The 25,284-nt window shown below is 43.7% G+C and overlaps 1 protein-coding gene across 1 annotated transcript in view; it reads right to left on the bottom strand.

Moving 5' to 3' along the window:
• Positions 1 to 25,284, bottom strand: part of LOC122807606 (TRAF interacting protein) — a 676,961-nt gene that overhangs the window by 184,351 nt on the left and 467,326 nt on the right. The window contains exon 11 of the mRNA XM_044078516.1: positions 24,480 to 24,635. Coding sequence (XP_043934451.1) covers positions 24,480 to 24,635 — 156 coding nt within the window. The remainder of the gene's footprint in view (positions 1 to 24,479; positions 24,636 to 25,284) is intronic.

The following is a 25,284-nucleotide window of genomic DNA, read 5'->3' as shown; positions in this document are numbered from 1 at the left end:
ATCTAGGTGGCTGCACTTGTAAGACATCTTTAACAGTTTGCATAGATTTAGCTTTTTTCCTCCATCCTTTTGAGGACGACTTCTGCTTTATTGCCAAATAGACACTCCTGGTTTAATAGTTTCATAGTATAGTACTAGGCTATCTGCCCTGGGGCATTTATAAGCCTAGCCATAGTGATGCGGCTTTTGCCACCCCATGAAATGGTACAAAAATGTACAGAATAAATTTAGAATACTGTGCCTCTGTCTAGTAGCGACACAATGAAGGTCCCCTTATATAATATAATTAGTTTACTGTGCCCCTGTCTAGCAGTGACACAGATGTGACCCCTGCGGTAAACTTACGATCTCCCATCCAATCATCAAGATTTCTCTTGAAGAGAGTCAGTGAGGGGCTCTGCCTAATACGAACTGGGATCTTGTTCCAAAGCATGGGAAGCCTCTGGGTTATGAATCTATCCCTCCAGCATGTCCTATTCATGCTTGTGCCGAGGTTTAAGTCTTTAGCTCTCGTGGTCCTGATGGATTTGGATTTTTTGAGGTGGAGCATGTCCATCAGATCCTGATTGGACTTGGCCTTGTACGTCAGGCAGAGATCACCTCTGAGCAGGCGGTATGCTACTGAATAGAGCTGAAGTTTCTTTAGTCTGGCAGAATAAGACATATGTTGGAGACCCTTGATCCTCTTGGTGAGGTACTTTTGTGGTCTCTCCAGCTGTTGCAAATGCCGGGTGAGGTACATACCAAATGGGGCATTGTACTCAATCATGGGTCTAATGAGGGAGGAATATAGGGGTACAATGACATCCTTGGATCTGGATTTGAATCCCTTCATGATGAGGTGTGCAAGGTAGAATGCTTTTCTAACCACTTTGGCAACGTGGGTGTCAAATGAGAGGTCGCTGTCGACTTGGGTCCCTAGGTCTCTGATTACTTTTTCCATACTCAGTGGGTTGCTGTCTATGTGATAATTTGTGGGTACTTTGTTTTTCCCAAAGGGGATGACTATACATTTTTTGGCATTTAGTTTAAGGCCGTGACTCTGGCACCAGTTGTCCGTTTCTGTGAGGCCTTTTTGTAGGATGTGTGTGTCTGCTGGTGTATCGACTATGGCACCTAGTTTGCAGTCATCTGCGAACTTGGTCAGCCACAGCCCTCCCATGTTTGCTTTAACATCTGAGAAGTAAATGCCGAACAAGAGGGGTCCCAGGACAGATCCCTGTGGGACACCACTTGTGACTGGCTTTGAGTCTGACATTGCTCCAGCGATTTTAACTTTATGGGTTCTGTCCTTTAGCCAGTTTGCAACCCATCTAGTGACATAAGGGTTTACCTTTAAGCTGTTGAGCTTATCTATGATGCCTGAGTGGGGTATTGTGTCGAAGGCCTTAGCCAAGTCCAGGTATGCTGTATGGACTGCTTTGCCCTCATCAATGGCTCTAGTGACCGTTTTGAAAAAGTCAACCAGGTTTAAAAGGCAGGATCTGCCCTTTACAAAGCTGAACTGGGTGGGGTCAAGTGTCTGTAGGTCCCCTATGTCTCTGTTTATGAGTTCCATAATGATTCTTTCCATAGCTTTGCAGACCAGGCTGGTTAAGCTTATGGGGGTAGTTTCAGGGTCTGTAGAGGCACCCCCCTTGTGGAGTGGGACCACTGTTGCTGTACGCCAGTGTTCAGGTACATATCCCGAAGTAAGGCTAAGGTTAAATAGCATTTTTATGTGTGGGTTTAGCTCCTCTTGGAGTTCACGTAACACGCAACCCGGGATACCGTCAGGTCCCATTGATGCTGTGTTTTTTGCTTTGTTTAGGGCAGTTCTCACTTGGACATCTGAGATGACAGGGAGATTACATTCAGCTGGGATAAGTATTTCTTCTTTTGGGGGTGAAGGAGGGGAGAAATTTGCACTGAACCGGTCAGCCAGAATGGTGGCAATATCTGTGGGTTCAGTGTATTTTTTGTTGTTTTGAACCAACTCTGAGCATATCTGAGGGTTTCCGCCCAGGTTTCTAACATAGCTGAAGAAGGCTTTGTGGTTATGTTCAGTGTCCTTAGCGATTTTTCTCTCAAAGTTGGCCTTGGATGTTTTTATGAGAGAACGTAGTTTTCTGCTAATGTTGATCAGAGATGTCTTCCCTTCATGGGATTTTGCTCTGACTTGCAGTAGCTTCCTTCTTTTGTTATACAATTTGTTTATGGCTGAGGTCCACCAGACAGGACACTTACCTTTGGTGGAGAGGGACTTGGATTTGTTTGGGATTGCATGATCCATGCATTCTTGGAGATGTCCATAGAAAGCATTTGTGAAGGATTCGGCATTGTGGGATGTGGTATCCACTGGCACAGTGGGCTTAAAGGATACCATCTCAGTCTTAAGAAGAGAAGTCTGCTTTTGAGAAGTTTTTCACTGTGGTCTTTTTGCTGGGGTGGAGGTGGGATATGTATATCCAGGGTGATTAGTTTGTGGTCAGATCTCACTAGTGAGGGTATACTTCGGTGTGGAGCATTTTGTCCCCATGTTTGTGATGATCAGGTCTAGTATATTATCTCCCCTAGTGGGAGAGGTGACCAGTTGTTCCAGTGCATTTGAATTTATGAATTCCAGGAACCTTTGGGCTAGGGTATTAGGGCTAGAATAATGTACCCAATCTATGTTTGGGTAGTTGAAGTCTCCCAGTATGATGGTATTTTGTGATACATTCATATCCTCCAATGTCTTCAGGAAGGCTGAGTGGGGTTCTTGAGATTGGGAGGGTGGTCTCTAAAATGCTACCAGTTGTATAGCAGTTTTGCCTATGGTTAGTTGCACCTGTATGGTCGCTGATGCTTCATGTGTTGCTACTAACCTGGAGGTGTGGGTGTCCTTGATGAATATGGACACTCACCCTCCCTTTGTGGTTCGGCCCGGGTTTTGGGGCCGAAAAGTATGATACGAGGTATAGCCTGGTAGCGCTGGGGTGCTCTCAGGAGCCTTGAACCAGGTTTCAGTTACTGCACAGACGTCGATGTTCTCCATGCTGAGGAGTGCATCAAGTGCCTGCATCTTCAGATTTAGACTTCTGGCGTTGAGCAGCATTACCCTTAGTTTTTTTCCATTTTTGTTTTCTAAGGAGGTGGGTTTGTCTTTTGAGCCTTGCCTAAAAAAGGCACTATGGGGGTGGCAAGAGCCTTAGCCAATATCCGGAAGCCCAGTGGTGACAGGTGTAAGCCATCCCTTGCGAAGCAGCGTGGCTTGTCCAACATGTCATCCTAGGCAGACAGACATTGGATGCCCTTAGAATGACACCAGTACTTGAGCCAATTGTTAAAGCTGATCACCTTGTCTTTGTATTGCGATATCATTCTTGGTGAGGGCAAGATGCTGCTCAGGGTCAGGGTCATACCAGCCTGGGCTACATAATCGGAAAGCTCCTCTATGTCTCTTTTCATGTAGTCCAGGGAGGTACGTCTCAGGTCATTCACACCAGCATGGACAATGACGGAGTCATATTTGTACTTGCTTTGGAGTGACTTGAGTGCGTGTGTTATGTGGAGGATCCTAGCTCCCGATGGACAGCTCACAGTCACCTTCTCCTTGTTCAGCCTGGTCAGCGGGACATCAGTGTGTCTGACTATAGAGTCACCTATTACTAGTGTATCAGGCAAGGTGTTTGGCCTTAAGGGCTGTGATTGGTTGACACACTGATTTATTGAAGTATGTGTTGCATGTGTTTTGTTTTGAGGTGGTGGATTTTTGGATGTCTGCTTTGGGAGCCTCTGTTGTTTTGGTAAGGTTTTTATTAGAGCCTCCGAGTATGTCTGTGTTTTTATGTGTTTGGCTTGCAGTTGTGGTAGGTCTATGTGGGACTGGGATTGTTGTGTGTGTGGTTGCCATCTCCTCCTGTCTGGTCATGCCAGCCCTGAGTTGAGAGAGTTCAGCCTCCAGTTTGGCTATATAGTTGCATCATTCACATGCATTTGTGTTTGTTGGGAGGAGGAGAGGGTTGTCTGTGTACATGAGACAATTGTAGCATTGTCTCAAGATACCCAGATTGACCAGCTGAATTGGAGACGATGCCAGTAATCTACCACTCGACATGCTAGAACAGTATAAGGGAGTGCTGTACCTTTAAGGGAAGTGGATATCCACAGGGGTGGTAAGTAGATGTAGTGCTTTACTTAGTACGAGAGAGCTTACTTAGTAGATAAGTACTGAGAACAAGTGCTAGGCTTATAATATAGTGAGTAGTCTGGTTATACTAAGAGTAGAGCTTCCTTAAGGGAAAATTTGAAGAGCAGACTTGGCGGAGCCAGAAAAAGTTTAACCTTGTTTAACCGGCCGCAAAGCCATGCAAACGCGGATTTTAAACAGTGAACTACAAAAGAGCTAGAAATGGTCCATAACAACCAATTACTACAGCTTCTTGTGCTGAGGTCACTTCCTACAAAGACAGATAGGCTGCTCAAGGCTCCCCACTCCCACTGGTGAGCAAAGAAACTTCCTTCTATCCAAGTAAGGTAATGGACAACACAGGAACTACACCACAGCCCAGAATACAGCAATGCCTGTAAACTGGTCTAAACTAGTCGAGGAGAGGCGGGAAAACAAGGATTATTTTTTTGTTTTTTTGGTAGAAACACACAGAAAATGCAGAAACAGTGATAAATTAGATACACAGGCTAGCACACTTTAGTGGGCAGCCTCCACAGTTAAATTAAACAAACAAAACAAACAAACTTTCGATCAAATTCGACTAAAATGTAACTTTAAGTGCAGATTTTAAAATAATGCAGCAAACAGTTAAAAAAACAGTTCAAGCTAGTTCAGGGTAAGCTACAGAAGCTATTCCAAGTGAAAAAAAAGCAAAGATACAGAAAGTAGTCGCTTTTCTGAGTTCCCTGCTGCTAGGACCACTCTGCAGAACCACGAGGAGCTTGTCTGAGAAGTATATCCAGAAAAAAACGCATCTAGTAATTTTTGCTTTGACATGGTCTGGCAAGGTTTGTTCCTTAAGCCAAGCATGCCTTCTAAGAACAAACCCAGTGACAGCAGCCCTGCAAGATGCTTCTAAGGCATCAAAACCACATTGCAAAGTACGTTTACCCACTTGGGTAGCAGAATGCATTAACTCTTGTAAATCTTTATGTTCTGCACAACCAGGAATTAACATAATTCTCTGTTGAATTAGCTCCATAATATGTTGCTGATACTTTAACATATAAAACTGGCAATTTAAAGCCCTGATACAAGAATAGCAGAGGTGTATATACCTTCTTACCCAATCTGTCTAAAAGCCCTAGAATCCCTGTCTAAAGGGGTACAATTTTAGGTAGTAGTAGCCTTAATGTCTTTAGGTCCCTGGGAAACTGTCTCTGGATCAGCAGCAGGACTCTTAAAGAGAAATTTGTGGGAGTCAGGTACTCTGTAGTACCTGTCAGGTTTCCTGGGAGCTGGAGGCAAAGTATCAGGGGTGAAGCTGGATTCCAAGAAGACATCATCTACAATTTCCAGAACAGGAGGGATAGCTAGATGCCTGTGCTGAGGCAAGTTTAAAAATTCCCTGAGTCTCTTTTTGGACAGAGTACCCTGGCTCTCTCAACGGAAATTCTCTCTAAGGGTATGCACGGTTTCACCAAAGGAAAAATCATCTGGTGGAGAAGCAGAGGGAATGGAATCCTCTGCATCAGAATCCTCATAGGTAGATAAGGGTATGTCCTGCTAATCAGAAGGGTCAGAGTTATCAGATTCCTGATCTGAAGAATCAGAAGGAAAATCAGTTCTAGGTCTTTTTGAGAGGGAAGGCGGACTTCCCCTAATTAAAGTAATAAGGTCTTCAGCCATTCTAAGCATTTGTTTTTGTGGCATGTGGGCCTGAGAATGCACTTTGGTCGTCAGTTTCCTAAGTGTGGTGCGAACTCTAGGCCTGAGAAATTCGATATTTTTGGTTTGAAACGAAGTTGTTGGTTTAACATGAAAATCAGAAGGCCTGAATACACCCTCAGAAGCTGGTGCTTGCACAGCGGCTCCAGACCCATCCAAGATAGAGACATCCGCAGGTTCCATAGTCGAAGAAGCATCTCGTGGCATACCAGACTCCGAATGGGTCTCAGTAGAGGCCTGCGAATCTGCAGAAGCGGGTATCAGGGGCTGCGAAAGCACCTCACTGAGTACCGGCGGACTGGCAACTAGCTTAATGGTAGCGCCGTCGGCAGTTTTGGAGCTATGCGGTCTGTCTCTGTCTTTATCCTTAAATTTTTTCAGAAGATCAGTTGTCAGATGACTTATCAAAGCCATTTCGGAATACGGACACCGAGCGCAAAATAATTTGGCAACAAAAATAGCCTGAAGATGAATAGTTTGCGCGTTGAACAAGGCACAAAACAGACAGCGAGGGATATCGTGGTCTGGGCCTAAACAGGTGGCACAGTAAGAATGAAAATTTCTTGTGAGGCATTTGCTTTCCACAGGCAAGACAATTATTCATTTCTTCTGACATCTGTTAGAGCAAGAAAAAAGGATTCCCAGCGGAGTACTTATCTTTTAGAAGACTTCAGGTCTGAAACTCAAAAAATGAAAATTTCATGAGGCAGCCAACTGGCAGTTGCGAACTGCTTCTGCTTCGGGCACCGCACGGCAAGAAAGACTGATGCAATGCTGTCGGCTGCATGTTATACCCCTGACGCCCTGAAGTCATGAAGAAGTGACAGCATCCAACGCAGAAATCCCAAGACTCTGGTATTCAAGCCGGCTGAGGGCTACATGCAGGCAGATAACCCAAATGTGATGACTGCAACAGTGAAACATGAAGAACATTGCAGCATTAGAAAAGATGGGTACATTACTGGTGCAGGGTTTGATGCGGAGTGTAGAGAGATGTAGAAGGGCTATCCCTCCTCCCCCCCCTTTTTTTTTTTTTTTTTACATCGGTCTCTTCTGGTTATTGCAAAGTTTGGAGGCATTACTTCAGAGTCTTTTACATTGGGGTGTAGCTATGTTTCAGTAAGGGCTAGTATGTCAGGTTTATTTTGATCAATCCAGGCATGCAGTGGGGTTACTTTATTGCATATACTTCTAAGGTCCAGTGTATGTATTCGACCAACATGTAGCGGGCAGTGGTCAGAAAAGCCTTTTACTTGGTTCATCTTATAAGTAAAGGGATTGCATCCAGAAAAAAGGAGGTTATTACCTCTCTGTACTCCTCCCTCATTAGGCAGAGTATAATGGCCTGTTTGGTATATACCTCTCCAAACACCTGTACCAACTGGAAAGGCCACAGAAATACCTCACAAGGAGGATCCATGGTCTCCAACACCTGTCCTACGTGGACAGGCTCAGATCACTATCACTCTACTTGGTATCGTACAGAGTGCTCAGAGGTGATCTGCGTCTCGCCTACAAGGCAATATCAGACCCTGCTCTACTAGAGTTGCGCCATATCTGCAAGTCCAAGTCCTCACGCATTACCCGCTCGAAAGGTGTAAATCTGAGACATCAACAAAACCCGCTGGAGAGACAGGTCTCTCTCTCTCAGAAGCTGCCCTGTCTCTGGAATAGACTTCAAATACATGTCATAGTACCTCATTCACCCTCTTCAAGTGAAACTTTGATGAGTCGATGGGAAACCACAAATCTGTCCCTGGGGTTCTACCTTTGTCCCTTAATGGCAGGTGCTTGACTGAGGTTTCTTTTTTGGGGATAAACTCTTGGCTAGGCTTGTAAGGGCCCCAGGGCCATTAGCCTTGTAACCTCCTATGATCCTTATGTGTTAGAATGCAATATCACGTGTAAATAATGATGTATGTTTATCTAGTGATATGTCAGCAGCTTAAGGTAAGGTTGGAAATGTTTGGACTTCAAGGTGGGCTTTGATAATTCGCTTAGGTGTTTTGCCTTGTGATTTGTGATAAGGAAGAGTGGGGGAGAGCTGATTGACCAGCAGTAAAATTGTGGTGCAATGTTAATTTGACATGTGTAAAGCAGGAGAGAAATTGGCAAGCCTGAACTTAATGCAAGACAGTTTGAGGTGGTGACTGTATTCTGATGGTGAAATAGAGTAAGATGCAAAGAACTATAGGAGGGGGGATGAGAATTCAAGGCGATGGATGTAAGGGAAAGCAGATAAATGCGGTTAAATAAAATTAGGTAAGGAAATGTGGGTGTGGACAAAGTAGAGTTGTATATAATTGGATAATAGGAATGAGAGGGAGTGGTTTGCATGGGATACAAGTAGAGGTGCTGGGGGTGAGTGGGATATGGGGGGGGGCAAGAGAACAGAGTAAACAAAGCAGGAAGAAACTCCCCTCCCCTATGGTTTACCACCATAAACAATCAGTGAGGTAGAATGTTCATGGATACAAAGACAAGATCTCTGACCTCTAAATACTTTACTTGAGTAGCAGCATTTAATTTTATGGTTATGGGCTTTTCATCGACTTTCCAGGGATCTATTTACTTATTTATTTCCAGTCAAAGTCAAAAGCTATTTACAATATTTAGAGTGTGAGAGGTTGTATGGGAATTGGCTATAGAAGGTTATAGCCAGCTATAAGGTGCTTAGGAACTCAGGAGGATACCCTCCCAGGGGCTTTTGTTAGAGAGTTCTAGGTATGGAGAATGCAGTTACATTTCCATTTGGAGGACAGGTAGGTGTAAAGCTGTGTTTTGAAGTTGTTTGTATTTGACATTGTCCTTGGTGTAGAAGGGAGAGAGCTCCATTTCTTACCTAAGGAGATGGAGAGGAGAAGTTGTCCAGCAGGATATTTAGGTTTGCAAATAGTAATCAAGTTTTGGTGTTCAGATCTGAGGGTTCTGTTTGGGGTGCATGGGGGAAGGATGTTGGTTAGAGTTGGGCATTTGGTTGGATTAAGTATTAGTCTGTATGCTGTAGTGAGCTGGAGGAAGTCCAGGTAATTTGTGAATTCTAACCAGTTGATGGATTGGAGGGTAATACAGTGATGTATGGAATGTTTGGCTTTGGTGGCAAATTTAGAAATTTTGTTATAACAGCTTTCAAGTTTGGAAGTGATGGAAGAGGATAGGTTATTAGTAGTGGGGCACCATACAAAAGGAAGGGAAGGAGGTAAGAGGAGGCCAGAGTATGCCTGGTAGACGTAGAGAGGAAGTGGTTATTCTTGTATAGCATACCTAGTTTTTGGTGGGTTTTCTTTATATTTTGCAGAATATGGATGTCGGAACTTGAGGTGTTAGTGTAAAGTTACACTGAGTCGTTTGGCAAAGGGAACAACTTCGATCGGAGAGTTGTTTTGGCTAAGGACTTGGAAGGAATTTTTTATCAACAGAGAAAGATTTTTGAGGGAGTGAACAGTAGTATTTTAGACTGGTTAGCATTAAGAGAAAGATGATTTTGGCACATCCAGATCTCAGTAGTTGAGCAGGCAGTCTGAGTTTTAGATAGGCGTTCAGGGAGGTTAGAGGCAGAGCAGACAAGTGTATAGTCATCTGAATATTGGATGACTTTGGCATTAGGAATAGCAGAGTGAAAGTTCTTGACAAAGATATTAAAAAGCATTGGTCCAAGGATGGACCCCCTGTGGTACTCCGATAGGAGTGAGTAAGAAGGTGAGGTGCCTTTTTTCCATTTCACAGCCCAATATCTATCCGACAGACAGCTTGAGAAGCAGGAAAGTGTGTTTTGGGAGAGATTTAGGTTTGAGAGGTGACTTAGAAGGTGCTTATGGGAAACAGTATCAAATGCTTTAGAGATCTAGAAGCACTGTGGATACCAAGTTCCCAGAATCTCAGGCTTGACTGACAGTTTCTAAGAATGAGAGTAGAGCTGTTATGGTGCTTTGTCCTGGTCAGAAGCCATGTTGGATAGGGGTAAGAAGTTTTTTAAGTTAGAAAAGGCATAAGTTGGAGGTGGATGCATTTTTCTAGGATTTTGGAAATTGGAGAGAGAAGAGCTGTAGGGCGGAATTTTGAAATGTTAGTGTTTTTGCCTCTCTTGTGGAGAGGAAGAATAAAGGTGGAATGCTAGAGTTTAGGGACATAGGATTCCTTTATAGATCTATTAATTAGGATACTAATTGGGAGAGTTATACCATCGGCAGCAGACTTGAGAAAAGAAGAGGGGATGTTGTCAGGTGCATTGGAGCAGGGTTTAAGTTTGGATAGAAGTCTTTTTATGTAGTTTGTGGAGACAGGTTTAAGCTCAAACATAAGGGGGGAAATATTTGGGGACTTAGATGAGGTGGAATGTAGAAGAGATGGGTCATTGTTGGAAAAGGTTTTTGTTAGGTCAGATATTGTGTCTGTAAACAGAGAGTTGAATAGTGAGGCTAATTCGAGGTCAGATTTACTTGGGTCTGGACAGGGGTTATTTTTGGAGCCTGGGTTGAGGAGTGAGTTTGTGGAGTTCCAAAAAAGCCTAGGGTTTTGGAGATGGTTGGACTGGAGCTTAGTGCAGTAGGATTTTTGGTCTTTGAAGATTTGTTTTTTTGCAAAGTTACGAAGCTGTGTATATTGGAGAAGGGTTTCGGGAAGTTTATTCTTTTGGTAAAGCTTCCAGGATTCGTCTCTTTGATCCATAATTTGCTTTTTCTTTGGTTAGCCACGAGGCAGATATAGTTTTTGTTCTTTATTTCCTTTGTGGAGCTAGGGAGCCAAGGGGCAGTTATAGCTTTTATTCTTTTTTTCTCCTTGGTGGAGCTGGGGAGCCAAGGGGCAGTTATAGTTTTTATTTTTTTTTCTCCTTTGTGGAGCTAGGGAGCCATGGGGCAGTTCTAGTTTTTATTCTTTTTTTCCTTGGTGGAGCTGGGGAATTTAGAGCGTCTAGGAATGTAGAATTAAAGTTGTCTATGGCTTTATCGAGTGGAAGTTTTTTTAGAATGTTCCAATTCATTTGTTTGAGATAGTTGGGTGGTGCAGTGGTGCAGCGGTTAATACTGTCACCTCACAGCAAGAGGTTCTCTGGTTCAATTCTCGGCCGGGGTGCCTTCTGTGTGGAGTTTGCATGTTCTCCTTGCGTTCGCGTGGGTTTCCTCCCACATTCTAAAGACATGCATCTGGAGCATTTCTCCCCGGGCCTCCGCTGAAAACAGGATCTTTGGAACCTAGTCAGACTTTCCCGGTCAACAAATGTTAAATAAATAAAATAAAATAAAAAACAGTTAGAGAAGGTTTTGGGGTCAAATATACTAAGGTTGCGGGTCTGAATATATTGATGTTGGTGTGGATGGGAGGCGGTTGCACAGTAAATGAATGCTGGGAGGTGGTCACTAATAGAGTCAGGGATGGTACCAGAGTTGGCAATTTTATTTGGATGGGAGACTAAGATCCAGTCAAGAGTGGATCCTGGGGCATTTGTTTTATTGGGTCTGGTGATGGAGTGGATTACCTGAGTAAAGTTAAAGAGGTTAATGGACAGGGAGGGTATGGGACTGTTGATTTTATTCCAATCGATGTTTACATCACCTAGTATGCAAGTTTCAAGGTTAATTTCAGCTGAGGCCTATTGGAGTAAGTCTTCAAGGGTTGAGACGTTATTTCCGGGTGGGATATAAACTTTCAAACTGGGATATCTAAAGAACTTGCACAGCTGAATTTCACTTGCATTTGTAAAAGTTCACAAGGAACAGTATATTACATTAAGTCTATGCAGGGCAATTTCCAAGACTCAAAGCCACTAAGAGTAAAATATGCTGAAGTGTTAATGTAGCTTCATCTTCAGCAATAAAAAGGCCTGTGAGTAAGTGGGGGTGGGGATATTTTTCCACTAGATTCAACACTAATGCACGACTTAAATTAATTTACTAGTTTGAATCTTGGAAATTGCTCTACATAGACTTAATGCAATGTACTGTTCCTTGTGAACGTTTACAAATGCAGGTGAAATTCAGCTGTGCAAGTTCTTTAGATACCCCAGTTTGAAAGACAGAGGGAGAGCAGAAGGGACAAGATAACCTGGCTGAGGGATAAGGGGGAGCAAGAAAGTCAAAGAAAAGCATGTTTGTCAGGTAAAGGAGGCTTCTGAGCCACAGGAGCCTGAGAAGACTGAGCAGGTGAGCCACAGGAGCCTGAGAAGACTGAGCAGGTGAGCCACAGGAGCCTGAGAAGACTGAGCAGGTGAGCCACAGGAGCCTGAGAAGACTGAGCAGGTGAGCCACAGAAGACTGAGCAGGTGAGCCACAGGAGCCTGAGAAGACTGAGCAGGTGAGCCACAGGAGAGCCACAGGAGCCTGAGAAGACTGAGCAGGTGAGCCACAGAAGACTGAGCAGGTGAGCCACAGGAGCCACAGAAGACTGAGCAGGTGAGCCACAGGAGCCTGAGAAGACTGAGCAGGTGAGCCACAGGAGCCTGAGAAGACTGAGCAGGTGAGCCACAGGAGCCTGAGAAGACTGAGCAGGTGAGCCACAGGAGCCTGAGAAGACTGAGCAGGTGAGCCACAGGAGCCTGAGAAGACTGAGCAGGTGAGCCACAGGAGCCTGAGAAGACTGAGCAGGTGAGCCACAGGAGCCTGAGAAGACTGAGCAGGTGAGCCACAGGAGCCTGAGAAGACTGAGCAGGTGAGCCACAGGAGCCTGAGAAGACTGAGCAGGTGAGCCACAGGAGCCTGAGAAGACTGAGCAGGTGAGCCACAGGAGCCTGAGAAGACTGAGCAGGTGAGCCACAGGAGCCTGAGAAGACTGAGCAGGTGAGCCACAAGAGCCTAAGACTGAGCAGGTGAGCCACAGGAGCCTGAGAAGACTGAGCAGGTGAGCCACTGAGCAGGTGAGCCACTGGAGCCTGAGAAGACTGAGCAGGTGAGCCACTGGAGCCTGAGAAGACTGAGCAGGTGAGCCACTGGAGCCTGAGAAGACTGAGCAGGTGAGCCACTGGAGCCTGAGAAGACTGAGCAGGTGAGCCACTGGAGCCTGAGAAGACTGAGCAGGTGAGCCACAGGAGCTTGAGAAGACTGAGCAGGTGAGCCACAGGAGCCTGAGAAGACTGAGCAGGTGAGCCACTGGAGCCTGAGAAGACTTAGCAGAAGGAGCTCACCCTACTACCCTTCCTGCCTTTGGTGGCCTGACAAGGTTGCCTGCGAACAAAAGGAGTTCTAGTAGGACAGTTCCTCTGGAATTTTGGGGTAGGGGATACAAAAATAAGTTTAAGATCCTTTAAAGCTTTATATTTTTCCTGAAGAGACTTAAAATACATCGGCGGCAGCAGTCCCAAAGAAATTTTTATTATCTAAAGGAGTATCCAGCAACCTGGCCTTAACATCTTTATGTAAAGACTGCAGACAAAGCCAAAAATAACACCTCAAAACAAACCCAAAGGCAGGTCTGGAAGATGTATCAGCACTCAGCATCATAGTTACACTTGATAGAGCGACAAACCACCTTAGAGGGAGAACCTAAAATAGACAACAGCAGATGATTTTACTTCAGAATCAGGGAGGTCAGAAATAACCTGACAAACCTTTGCAATCAAGGCCACAGCATATCTGGTCATATGGGTGTGATAACGGATGGTCCGAAAGGACAAAGCAGAAGCAGTATAAACTTTCTTACCAATTCTCTCCACTGCCCCACAATCCTTATCTGAAAGCAGAAGCTTAGAAAAAGGTAAAGGTTAAGAAGGCTTGTTACAGGAGACTGACATCACACCGGGGTCAGAAGAAGGACACAAATAAGAACGGACAACCCTCAGGAACCTTACAGAACCTGTCAAGTTTCTTTGGAGTAGGAGGCTGTGAATCAGGAGATACAGGCAGTGAACACAGGAGGTACTGCAGAAGGTTTTGGGGTGTCCACCTGAAGCAGCTCATAATACCTTTTCTGGGTATCAGACATCTGAGAAGAGTCCCACTAAAAGTCCAAGAAATATGCAGTTAATAAGCCTAACTAACCCTGTGGCAGGAATTCCTTCTGAATTCTGGTGATGTCACCCAGGAAAAATACGGTCCTGGAAGGGCTGAGGTTCAAAGACAGGCCTAAATTTCAACACAGCTCAGGATGAAGTTCAGAGCCCATTCTACCCTCTATAGAAGAATCGGTCAGTTTTGCAGATAAGGATACATGTGCTCCTCCCTTGGTTCGGCAGTGGACAATTACTGGAGCCAGGTACTTAACTGCTCTAGGTGCAGTAGGCAAACAAAGGGCAAAGAAGTAACCTGATCGAGGCAACCCCTTCCAAAATTATACAAAAGTATATGTTGTCCTTTAAATGGGGATATGAGGGTAGCCATCAGAGCTTGGTGAAGCAGAGGAGGTAAGAACAGCTTGCCAATGTTAGCATCTTGAAATCTGACTACCTGAAGCAGATTTGTTTTCAAAGATGTAAAACTGGTCTCCATAGTCCTCTATTTCAATGGAATGAGGAACAGTCTTTAATAAATCCCTTCACCTAGCTCTTCTGGAAGTACTACTACTTTGATGGCCCCCCCTGCAGGAAAAATGTTCTTCCAGAAGGTGCTGCACTTATTCTTTGTGATGCTCCTCCATTTGTTTGCTAATAAAGCCATTTTGCCACCAATATGTTTTAAAATGGGGAGGGAATGAAGGGTTTGGGGAATCTAATGACTCAGGGTGGGGGGTTGGAGTAGGGAGCACTGATGTAGTCCATGGCTGCTCCCCCAGACTTTCCCTCTGTTATACCCCACCACTTTTTTCTTCTTGGTTGCCTTATCTTTCTCTCTCCATTTCCTTGGCATTGGAAAAAGGGCCACTTTCAGATTTCTCTTGTTTGAAGTGAAGGCAACTGATAGGACTATGACTAAATGGTTTAACTCTTCTTCACTAATATTCTAACTACTTCATGTTCAGGGATTCCAAAAATAGACTTGACTAACAGGGCATTGGCGATATGTGCTTTTGCATCATGTCAGATGCAGTATACTCTACCAGGTATGTCTACAAATGATGGACTCTGTGTCAGGTGTCCTGGATGCTGCATCCACATCATCATGGCCACACTTGACAGCATGTCCACCCCAGCTGTGAAGCCAACTGAGCTAGCTGAATACTTTCTGCCTTCAGAGTTGCATCAGCTTTCCCTTTAGCCTTTGCCTATGACTAATTTAGGACATCAATCTAATATGACCGCATGGGTCGAGCAGTTACAAGCCCTTTAAGATACCGATTGCCATGTACACTTTCTTCCCAAATGGTCAAGAAAGGACTCCTAGTCACTGGGAAGCTTGTTTGAAGCTGGAACTAATTTAGACCAACGTTCAGGATCCAGAGACGCCACAAGTGACAAGTGGAGTACCTCAGGGTTCAGTCCTGGGACCGCTCTTGTTTGGCATCTACTTCTCTGAAGTACAGGCCAACACTAAGGGACTCTGGCTAACAAAGCTCGCAGATGACTGCAAACTGGGAGCCATTATTGAATCCCCAAATGATGTGGATATTCTACAAAAGGGCCTTACAGAAACAGATGCTTGGTGCCAGAGCCATGGGCTCAAGCTCAATGCCAAGAAATGTATAGTTATCCCCTTTGAGAAAAAACGTACCCGTGAATTACCACATAGGTGGCAGTACACTAAACACCAAAAGTGTGATAAGAGACTTAGGGGCACAGGTGGACAGTGGTCTCACCTTTGATAACCACATCGCCACAATAGTCAGGAAATCCTTCTATGTGGCACACCTCATCACTAAAGGCTTTTCATCCAGAAAAAATGAGGTCATTGTCCCACTGTACTCATCTCTCATTAGACCCATTATAGAATACAACGTCCCGTTTGGTATGTACCTCTCAAGACATCTGCAACAACTGGAAAGGCTGCAGAAATACCTCACTAAAAGAATCACAGGCCTAAAGCGGATGCCCTATGCTGACCATCTAAAAAAACCTCCAGCTATACTCTGTCACTTATCGTCACTTATCGTCTACTCAGAGGTGATCTCTGCTTAACATACAAGGCTATGTCAAACCCAGAGCTGCTGGACATACTACACTTAAAGAAATCCCAATCCCTCAGAGCCACACGCTCCAGGGATCTAAACCTTATCACAATGAACAAAACATGCTGGAGGGATAGGTTCCTGACCCAGAGACTCCCCAGACCCTGGAATAGACTGACTATACATGTCAAGCAGAGCGCCTCTTTGGCCCTTTTCAAAAGGAACCTTGGCGATTGAATGGGAGATAGGAAATTCACCCCGGGGATCACGTCAGTCACCCTGCTAGACAGGGGACCAGGGAAGTAAATATTGTGGGAAGAAATAGCCAGGGGAATTGTTATGGCTAGGCGTGTATAGGCCCTAGGGCCGATAGCCTAGTACCAACCTATAAACCTAGGAAGAGATGGAGTCTCACAGAGGAAAGTAGAGGACTCTGGGATCTTGCAATAACGGTCCAGTTTCTGGGGGACAGGGGGGTCTGAGTCCTGCTTCAACAAGGCTAAAATAAATACATCCTCCAAAGCCTCACAGACTGGAAGATCTGACACTGTTTTAGGTGGATCCAGGCCTACACTGTCCTTGTTCTTCCATACGAACTAATCTTTCCTGTTGCATAATATACACCAAAGAGATGTCCTCTGAGGAAGAACAAGGACATGCCTTCAGTGTTAATATTAACACCAAATGGGAAAGATATCTAGAAGGTGTAGGCCAGGTCCCTCACCTCTGACTTGGATGACTTCCAATAAAGGGAAGACTCTATCTTCCTCTAATAAGGGAGGCTGCCCGACACAAACAGCTGCCTAATTTTGTTAGAGGGACGTCAGAAAATAGCGAATGCTATGCTACGAGTGCTAATATGATGTTTGAGGCAAACTGAAGGGGAACTGTGTGCATCCTGTGTGAAGGGTGAGTCAGAATATCTTCTGAACAGTGCTGAGCACAGTTTAGTGAATGCAGGTTGTGGAGATTTACTGAACAGAGAATGAGTGACCATACCTTTTCTTCTATGGCAGAGGTAACTTTAGAGTTCCAATAATAAACAGGTGGTGTGGGTACACATCCCCCTGCAATGAAACTGAGTGAGTGTGTGCGTGCGTGAGTGAGCATGTGTGCATAAGTGTGCATTTGCACTCCCATGCAAGTTACAGTATGGTTTGTGAAGTTGGAATGATGGGATATGAATTATACCCATTTCTGAAATACTCGTTAGCATTTCACACAAAGACTATGCAAGATCAGGGTCCCATCTAGAATCAGTTTAATTGACCAGGGTCCCATCTAGAATTAGTTTATTTATTTAATCACATACATGGTCGGGTCAAATGACCATTTTTTGCAATGACATATACCAAAAACACAAATACTGCATAACATTGGTTAGGTTATATACAAGTCACATTGTACAGTGAACAGATTTAGAGAGAACATTACAGAACCACATTACAAAGGGTACTAAGCTCCAAAAACAGAAATACAATTTAAAAACAACAGGTGCAGCATATGCAGAGGGAATTTGCATCACATGACCAAACTCCAAAGTGTATTCAGCTCTTATGTCAAGAGAGGCAGTCAGTAAAGAATGCAAAACTTGGCATCATTCTATGAATGATCACCTGGTACTAGGTAACTATTACCATTGCTGTAATAATTACATCCATAACTAAAAGCACGTTATTTAAGCAGTTTGCCGTGAAATCAGACATGGTTTTGCTCATTCTCACTTCATGTGGGAAATGATTCCAGGTACTCTATGAAATCTTAGAGGAGTTTCAGAGGAACGCCTCAAAAGAGTTAGGGTTCCTTGGTCTTGAGATCTTAACAGGATAACGGACTTAACTGTTGTGATTAGCTATGGGCAATGATTCAGGTGTAACAGCATGAAAGTAAAGGAAGTTGGCAACAAGGCAGACTATGCAATCACTGACCCCCAGGAAATGCTGATCCTGGTGGTACAAGAGAGAGATTAATTGGGAAATTTTATTAAAAGTACTTTAAAGTTTACTGCTGTGGAGGAAGTAATGAGAGCTACCACAAGGAGGCACACATTAACTGTGAGACAAAACTGATCCCAAATTTCCTTTTGGCTTCAAAGGTCAGGAAAATGCTTAGACTGTACAAAGCCTGAACTGCCAAAGAAGTTTATTTACATCTCTTTATTATTAATGGATACTTACAAACAAGGCAGATTTAGCCAGACTCCAACATACTTTTATTGTTGGGATTAGAAGCAAGAAATATTTAAAGGGTCATAAACCTGAACAAAGAGGGCAGTTCCAGTCCTTCTGGAGATGTGATGGTTAAAGCAGCCATTTTGATATTAACTACTGTTAGTGTTTTCTTTCTAAGCATGTTCAGTCTGCTAAAATGCTTTTAATGCATTCTAGACAATTAGAGATGGCCTTCTAGGTTTAAGAAGTGAGTGATCAGCATGCATTGTTATTCGAATCTTTCAAAAGGTTTATGTAAGATCATTGATAAAATGTAGAAACACTGGTCCCAAATCAAGGTCCTAACACTACACTAGCTTTAGAGCTACCTACATTACAGCAAACTGTTCCAAGACATAATCAGAAATGTTTACTCTGCGATACTGTTCCGATATCAAATGACTGTCTTTTTAGCAGAGAGGTCTACAGGATCAGAAAACATTTTTCATAACAAAGATGGTTCTTTCTAAGTTCCTTGCTGGTGAACATTGTGTTTGTAATATACTACAGTCAGCAAGGCATTGTAACGCTTTCACCATAGACGAACAACAAAGACGCTTAAAATAAGGTAGCACCCAGACTGGAAAATAACTGCCATGTCTGTTTAATCATTCTGAAGAATTATTTTGATTAAAGAGAAACAAAAGCACCAAACTATTTTCACATCTGGCGATTCCTTAAGCACCAAACTATTTTCACATCTGGTGATTCCTTATTTGAAGCATCCTCGTCAGAGAACTCTGGGGTTTGCACTCCAGTGCAGTACATTATTTTTCTCTCCTTTCTGAAACCATGCCAACCTAAACTTAACAAACCAAGCACAGTAATACACTCCAAAATGTAACGGATTAACATCCTGTCAAGCAGTATGCTGAGGGGACAAAAGTTAACTATACGTCAGTAGTCTTTCAAGGAGGACAGGATGAAAACTTTGGGGAAGGAAGAAGATGGCATATTTGAAAGAGGATAGTAAAATCGAAGAAAAGAGGTTAAACTGTATGCAAAGAGTTTTGCAGTTACATGCATTGAAGTCTGGAAATTGCACAGGAGTCTGCAAACCATTTTTGGAGTTATATTAAAGGTGAAATAGTTTGTGAGGGAGATGTTTGATTAGGGTAGGAAGCAAAAGTCGCTAATGAGACCTTTAATTCTACTGACACAGGTGCTACCTGGGTTGTTGCTACAACACTTGCATTAACACACCATTTACTTGCAAGAGAAGGAAGGCTCTGGGCTCATAAGTCGATGTGGGTAGCATTATGTCTCCACCCAGGCCCACAGCAAGACCATTTACAAACTGTCTGCATAGCCGGGATGCCAGTGAAGACAAAATACACCTTCATGACTACTTGAAGGGTGTCCCATTATGGAGAGCTTTCACCCTAACAGTGGATGAGCATTCCGTATGGTCTGAGGAACAAATAGCCATGTCTGGCTGGAGGGAGACCCAGCACAATATGATTAAAGGTCCTACTATCATTCAGCATCAATGCCAAAGGCTGCATACTATTCTGATCTTCTCTCCCAATTGCAAGGTCACTACATGCACTGGACGGCACAGTGATGGCAGTGGTAGCATTGTCGCCTCACAGCAAGAGGTTCTCCAGTTCTATTCTCGGTGTCTGCATGTTCTCCCTTCGTTCAAGTGGGTTTCCTCCAGGTGCTCTGGTTTCCTCCCACGTTACAAAGACGTGTCTGGAGCATTTCTCCCTGGGCCTCCACTGAAAATTGGCTTCGTTCCAAGCCGGACTTTCCCAGTAAACAAGTTTTACATAAATAAAATCACCCATCAAGGTCTGCTTACCCCAATAGGTGCTCCAAAATGAGCTCTAGCACTGGTAACTGGAAACTGAGGTTATAACCAGTATGCTACTACAGCAATATCTGATGCACACATTTACATATCAGCAGAGTCGCCAATATCCCTAACACAGGAGCCCTCAGTGTCCATGCTGCTTTTACCCCTAACACAGGAGCCCTCAGTGTCCATGCTGCTTTTACCCCTAACACAGGAGCCCTCAGTATCCATGCTGCTTTTACCCCTAACACAGGAGCCCTCAGTGTCCATGCTGCTTTTACCCCTAACACAGGAGCCCTCAGTGTCCATGCTGCTTTTACCCCTAACACAGGAGCCCTCAGTATCCATGCTGCTTTTACCCCTAACACAGGAGCCCTCAGTATCCATGCTGCTTTTACCCCTAACACAGGAGCCCTCAGTGTCCATGCTGCTTTACCCCTAACACAGGAGCCCTCAGTGTTCATGCTGCTTTTACCCCTAACACAGGAGCCCTCAGTATCCATGCTGCTTTTACCCCTAACACAGGAGCCCTCAGTGTCCATGCTGCTTTACCCCTAACACAGGAGCCCTCAGTGTTCATGCTGCTTTTACCCCTAACACAGGAGCCCTCAGTATCCATGCTGCTTTTACCCCTAACACAGGAGCCCTCAGTGTCCATGCTGCTTTACCCCTAACACAGGAGCCCTCAGTGTTCATGCTGCTTTTACCCCTAACACAGGAGCCCTCAGTGTCCATGCTGCTTTTACCCCTAACACAGGAGCCCTCAGTGTCCATGCTGCTTTCATCCCTAACAGTCACCCCCTGCATCCTTCACCACCTTCTCAGTTGAGTACACCGCCCTAGGCGATTTCCTCATGTTCAATGTGGTGTAGATGCATCTCCTTCAAACAATCTGAATGGTCCAACAACTGTTAAAATAAGCAAGTTCTTTTCATGGGGTCTCATATGCCATCAATGTTTCATGCAAGAAAAGCAACACAACCCATACCTGCCTGCTTCTGGTAAAACTAATATGACTAGCAATAAACTTCACAAAACTCACAAATTCCAAACAATCGAGCTTCAGAGGATAAAATTATATACACTTAGTGACTTCTCTTAAGGTACTAGGCTGGCCAATGGCAAAGCAGCAGAGTCTTGTCTAAAGGCAAGCAAGGAAGAAATCTTGGGGGGGAGGCTAACCCCAGGCTGCCAAAATCATCACACTGGACAGTTCCCTTTGTCCTTCATAATCTCCCACCAGAATGCCGTCAGATAGGCAGGATGAGAAGGCATTTGGCAAGAACCACAAAAATGATAACAGTCTTTGAATGCGACCCCTCTCCTTGTCTTCCAAATGGGAAGGACCCCCCCCCCCCACAATTCCTTCAGGGTTTGAAGATTTTGTGCCCTAAAAGGGCATGTATCCATGTTTCTTCCTAAATCTGCATATAGCATTGAATAAAATTAATCTCTGATGCATTTATGTACTTTATTTTATTTTCATTTGCTCCTACTACAGTTTAAATTTTATGTTTTTATTTTGCAGATCTTAGCACTTGCTGCAGTGACTTACTTCAAGTATGACAATGAACCTGAAAGTTTCATAAAATGGGCCAGCTATCTTCTGCTAATGCAGGTGAACTTGTTACATCATACAAGCACAACCCAATTATCAATCTTGCTTTCCAGTAATTGCAGAAAATTCAAAGTATTTTAAAGAAATTAAATAAAACAGATTGGTAAACAGAAAAAAAAAATGAAAGTAGGCAAGTTTCACTTCTAAAGTACAATCTACTACTCTGCAAAGTGACAATTCAGCTGCAGTAACATACCTATGTAACAATGTGCCATCAGATGTTGGACTGTATAAAAATACTTCTGCACTAACACTATTCACATCTGATGCAGGACTTGGAGTAAACATACAGAGACACTAACACAAAAACTGTGGAAACATAAGCAGGTCATTTGTAATTCGTGTCTGAAGCCTTTCAAGTGGGAAAGGAACTGAAATGAACATCAGTAGACTTCTAAGCCTGTCATATATACTCAAAGCACCAATCCACACTGTTTTCAGAAGGCTGCAGATTCCAGTAAGGAAGAGGCAAACCACACCTGCAATCAATGACCAAGAAAGAATGAAAACAAATCACAATGTTTAAAATAATGGTATATAAATTAATGAACTCTCTAATTTAGCACAGAACAATCTTTATAGCAGTATTAAAATACAAATAAAAGGTTCAAACAACCATCAATAAAAACAGTGTCAACTCATAAAACCCCTTGTATCACACTTACAGGGAATCACATTGTTAAATGCGGCTTAGAAGTTCACTACAGTAGTGCGTTGTCTCACGACGTCTGATACTTTTCTTCGGTTACTTTATATACTACAGTGCTGCCATGTTGCCCTATGATGCACCAAGCACAGCTGTGAGGAAGGAGGCCAGACACTTAGGATTCACGCAGAGGAAGAGCTGATCGCCTCCCTCCAACAATATTAATTGATGCATTATGAAACAGTGGGCAGAAGTAGAAGTTCAGACACTAAAGCCGCACCATAACATTATACAAGGTAGCTGGCCCTAGTGCTTTGTGGTCCATTCATTTATAAATAAGGCAGACAAAGTACAGCTCAGTGCAAAGTTCATCTTCATTTAGTCGTGACGTAGCATCCTTTTTTTGCTCTTTTTGCCAATGCTGGTTGTCAATCATCATCACCCTCTTGATGAACTGCCCCATTCATTCCCAATTGCCCCATTCATTCCCATCACCTGGACAAGGACTGACCAGGTGATGCCATGATTTAGAAAGCTATCAGAGGTGGTTTGAGACTTAATGCGGTTTCGTATGCCTATTCACTGCATGCACTCAGCAAAACACTATGGAGGGGCATGCCCTGGACTAATGGCAGAGGGCATTTCTTTACTTCTGCAAATGGCATTCCCTCTAAGCAGCTTTGGCCTTCCTCTCAAAGCAGTGGTGTATCCAGTCTACACAAAGGAAATCACACACCCCAATGTACCCCTGGGTATGTGTAACCCTTCCCAGCCTACAGGGGAGGTATAAGCAAGGCACAGTCCTTTAACCCCCGGTCTGGCTCCATCAAACCCCGGCCAAATGGGATGGAGTTAGGGCTCTGTCCCTCTGCACCAGGCATAATGACATACTGCTTTCCAAAGTACAAATAACAGTATACCTTTGTGTAGATCTAAACCATGCAGTAGAAATGATGACATATCATCCAGGAATTACCATTCTATATAAGCAATACCTATGATATGATTATTTTTTTGTTTTTATTTTTTTAAGAACTGCACGTGTGTACTTCAAATACAGCCATTTACCTAGTCTGGGCAGTGCTCTGACAGCAGATGTATACAAACACACTCAAATACACAACTCTCTCTTCTCTTTTGGCTGTTCCCATTAGGGGTCGCGACAGCGGATCATCTGTTTCCATTTCTTCCTGCCCTCTGCATCTTGCTCCGTCACACCAACCACCTGCATGTCCTCTCTCACCACATCCATAAACCATATCTTAGGCCTTCCTCTTTTCCTCTTACCTGGCAGCTCCATCCTTAACATCCTTTTCCCAATATACCCAGCATCTCTCCTCAGCACATGTCCAACCCAATGCAATCTCGCCTCTATGGCTTTGTCTCCAAACGTCCAACCTGAGCTGACCCTCTAATATATGGATTCCTAATCCTGTCCATCCTCGTCTCACACACAGTGCAAATCTTAACATCTTTAACTCTGCCACGTTCAGCTCTGACTCGTGTTTTTGTCAATGCCACTGTCTCCAACCAATATAACATAGCTAGTCTCACTACCTTCTTGTAGACATTCCCTTTCACTCTTACTGGTACTAGTCTTTCAGAAATCACTCCTGACACTCTTCTCCACCCATTCCACCCTGCCTGTACTCTCTTCTCCACCGCTCTTTCACACTCACCATTACTCTGAACTGTTGATCCCAAGTACTGAAACTCATCCACCTTCGCCATCTCTACTCCCTGCATCCTCACCATTCCTCTATCCTCCCTCTGATTCACACACATGCACAAGCCAGTGCATTTCTTCGTGCCGGTCCCAAGCCCAGATAAATGGGGAGGGTTACGACAGGAAGGGCATCCGGTGTAAAACCTCTGCCAAATGACATATGCAGACAACAATGCACTCAAATACACAACACTAAAATATAATTTATGCCTATCAATTTCTTGTTTAAAAAATCTGAAACCTTTCATTTCTAATATTATTCAGAGGTATGGAGTGCTTTAGACACATCTCTGGTTGGCAAACATCCAAAACGAAGGCTATCATATATCACAGACATGAAAATTCAGGAAAAAGAAATGCAGGGAGAGGAAGGGTTACTACACCATTCTGAAAATTAAGTTACTGGAGTCCAGTCTCATATGAGGTGTGCAGCACTTAAATGCACAGTGTGTTCTCTTCGTGAACAGGGTCAATGCAAAGCACAGCAAGAGAACCCAGACATGATTCTGCTCCTTGCAAACACCTGTGTGCTCAGGAATGTAAACACTATAAAATAATGCAAAGTAAAAACAGGCTACTTCTCATGAGTGGCATGATTTCTAAAGTCATCAACTCATTTTTTGTTTTAATAATAATTACCATGCTCACCTACCTTGCAGCGTCCAGTGCCAATACCTTGGCTGGTGACATCACACATTTCTGAGATACGTGCTCAGGTGTTTCAATGTCAAAAGTCATGTTAAGGTCAATCTCATCACTGTTTGCTGGTGGTCGCAGGCAGGGTCGCTTTATGCCTAGTGGTGCAGGGCTGTACAAGTTAAAAGCCAACAATTAGAATACATTCCAGTAGCCATTGTCTGTATTAGTTACCAAACTAAAAATACATTACAAGGCACTGGCCACATCTGCCTTGTCTAATCACAAGTGAATGTGTATATATACACAAGCATAAAACACACACAAATGCCACCAACCAGTCAAACAACCATATGCAAACATACAGTTATAACATGGATACAGAAAGTCAAAGCAACACATGTAAAGTGATTTCAACACGTACAAATTTCAGGTCAAACAAACAACAGTCTGCTCTACACTTTACTCTCACAAAAACTCCTACCCATTTTTCCTGCTAGTTTCTGATCTAGCAGCAAATCACAGAAGGCTAATTGTTGACAATAAGTGATGAATGTAGCTGCATGATTTAACTACACACAGATGCACTTACAGGCTCAACGGTTTTAGAAAAAAAAGCACATCAGAAATAATTACAACAACAAAGCAAGCAGCAATTTATTTTCTGTAAATAACATTAGGTTCTTCCACCACTATGACACTGTTAAAGGAATAAACCCTTTGAAGTATATCTTATGCCTTTCTAGATTAGTACCTGTCACATCAATCTCATTATACAGTACCAACAATCAAGTGAGATTACAGAACAGTTACGTTACAAG

This window comes from Protopterus annectens, chromosome 7.part1, assembly GCF_019279795.1.
Source record: "Protopterus annectens isolate FY-2018-M chromosome 7.part1, PAN1.0, whole genome shotgun sequence".
Lineage (NCBI taxonomy): Eukaryota > Metazoa > Chordata > Ceratodontiformes > Protopteridae > Protopterus > Protopterus annectens.
This window is presented reverse-complemented; position numbering and strand designations above follow the sequence as displayed.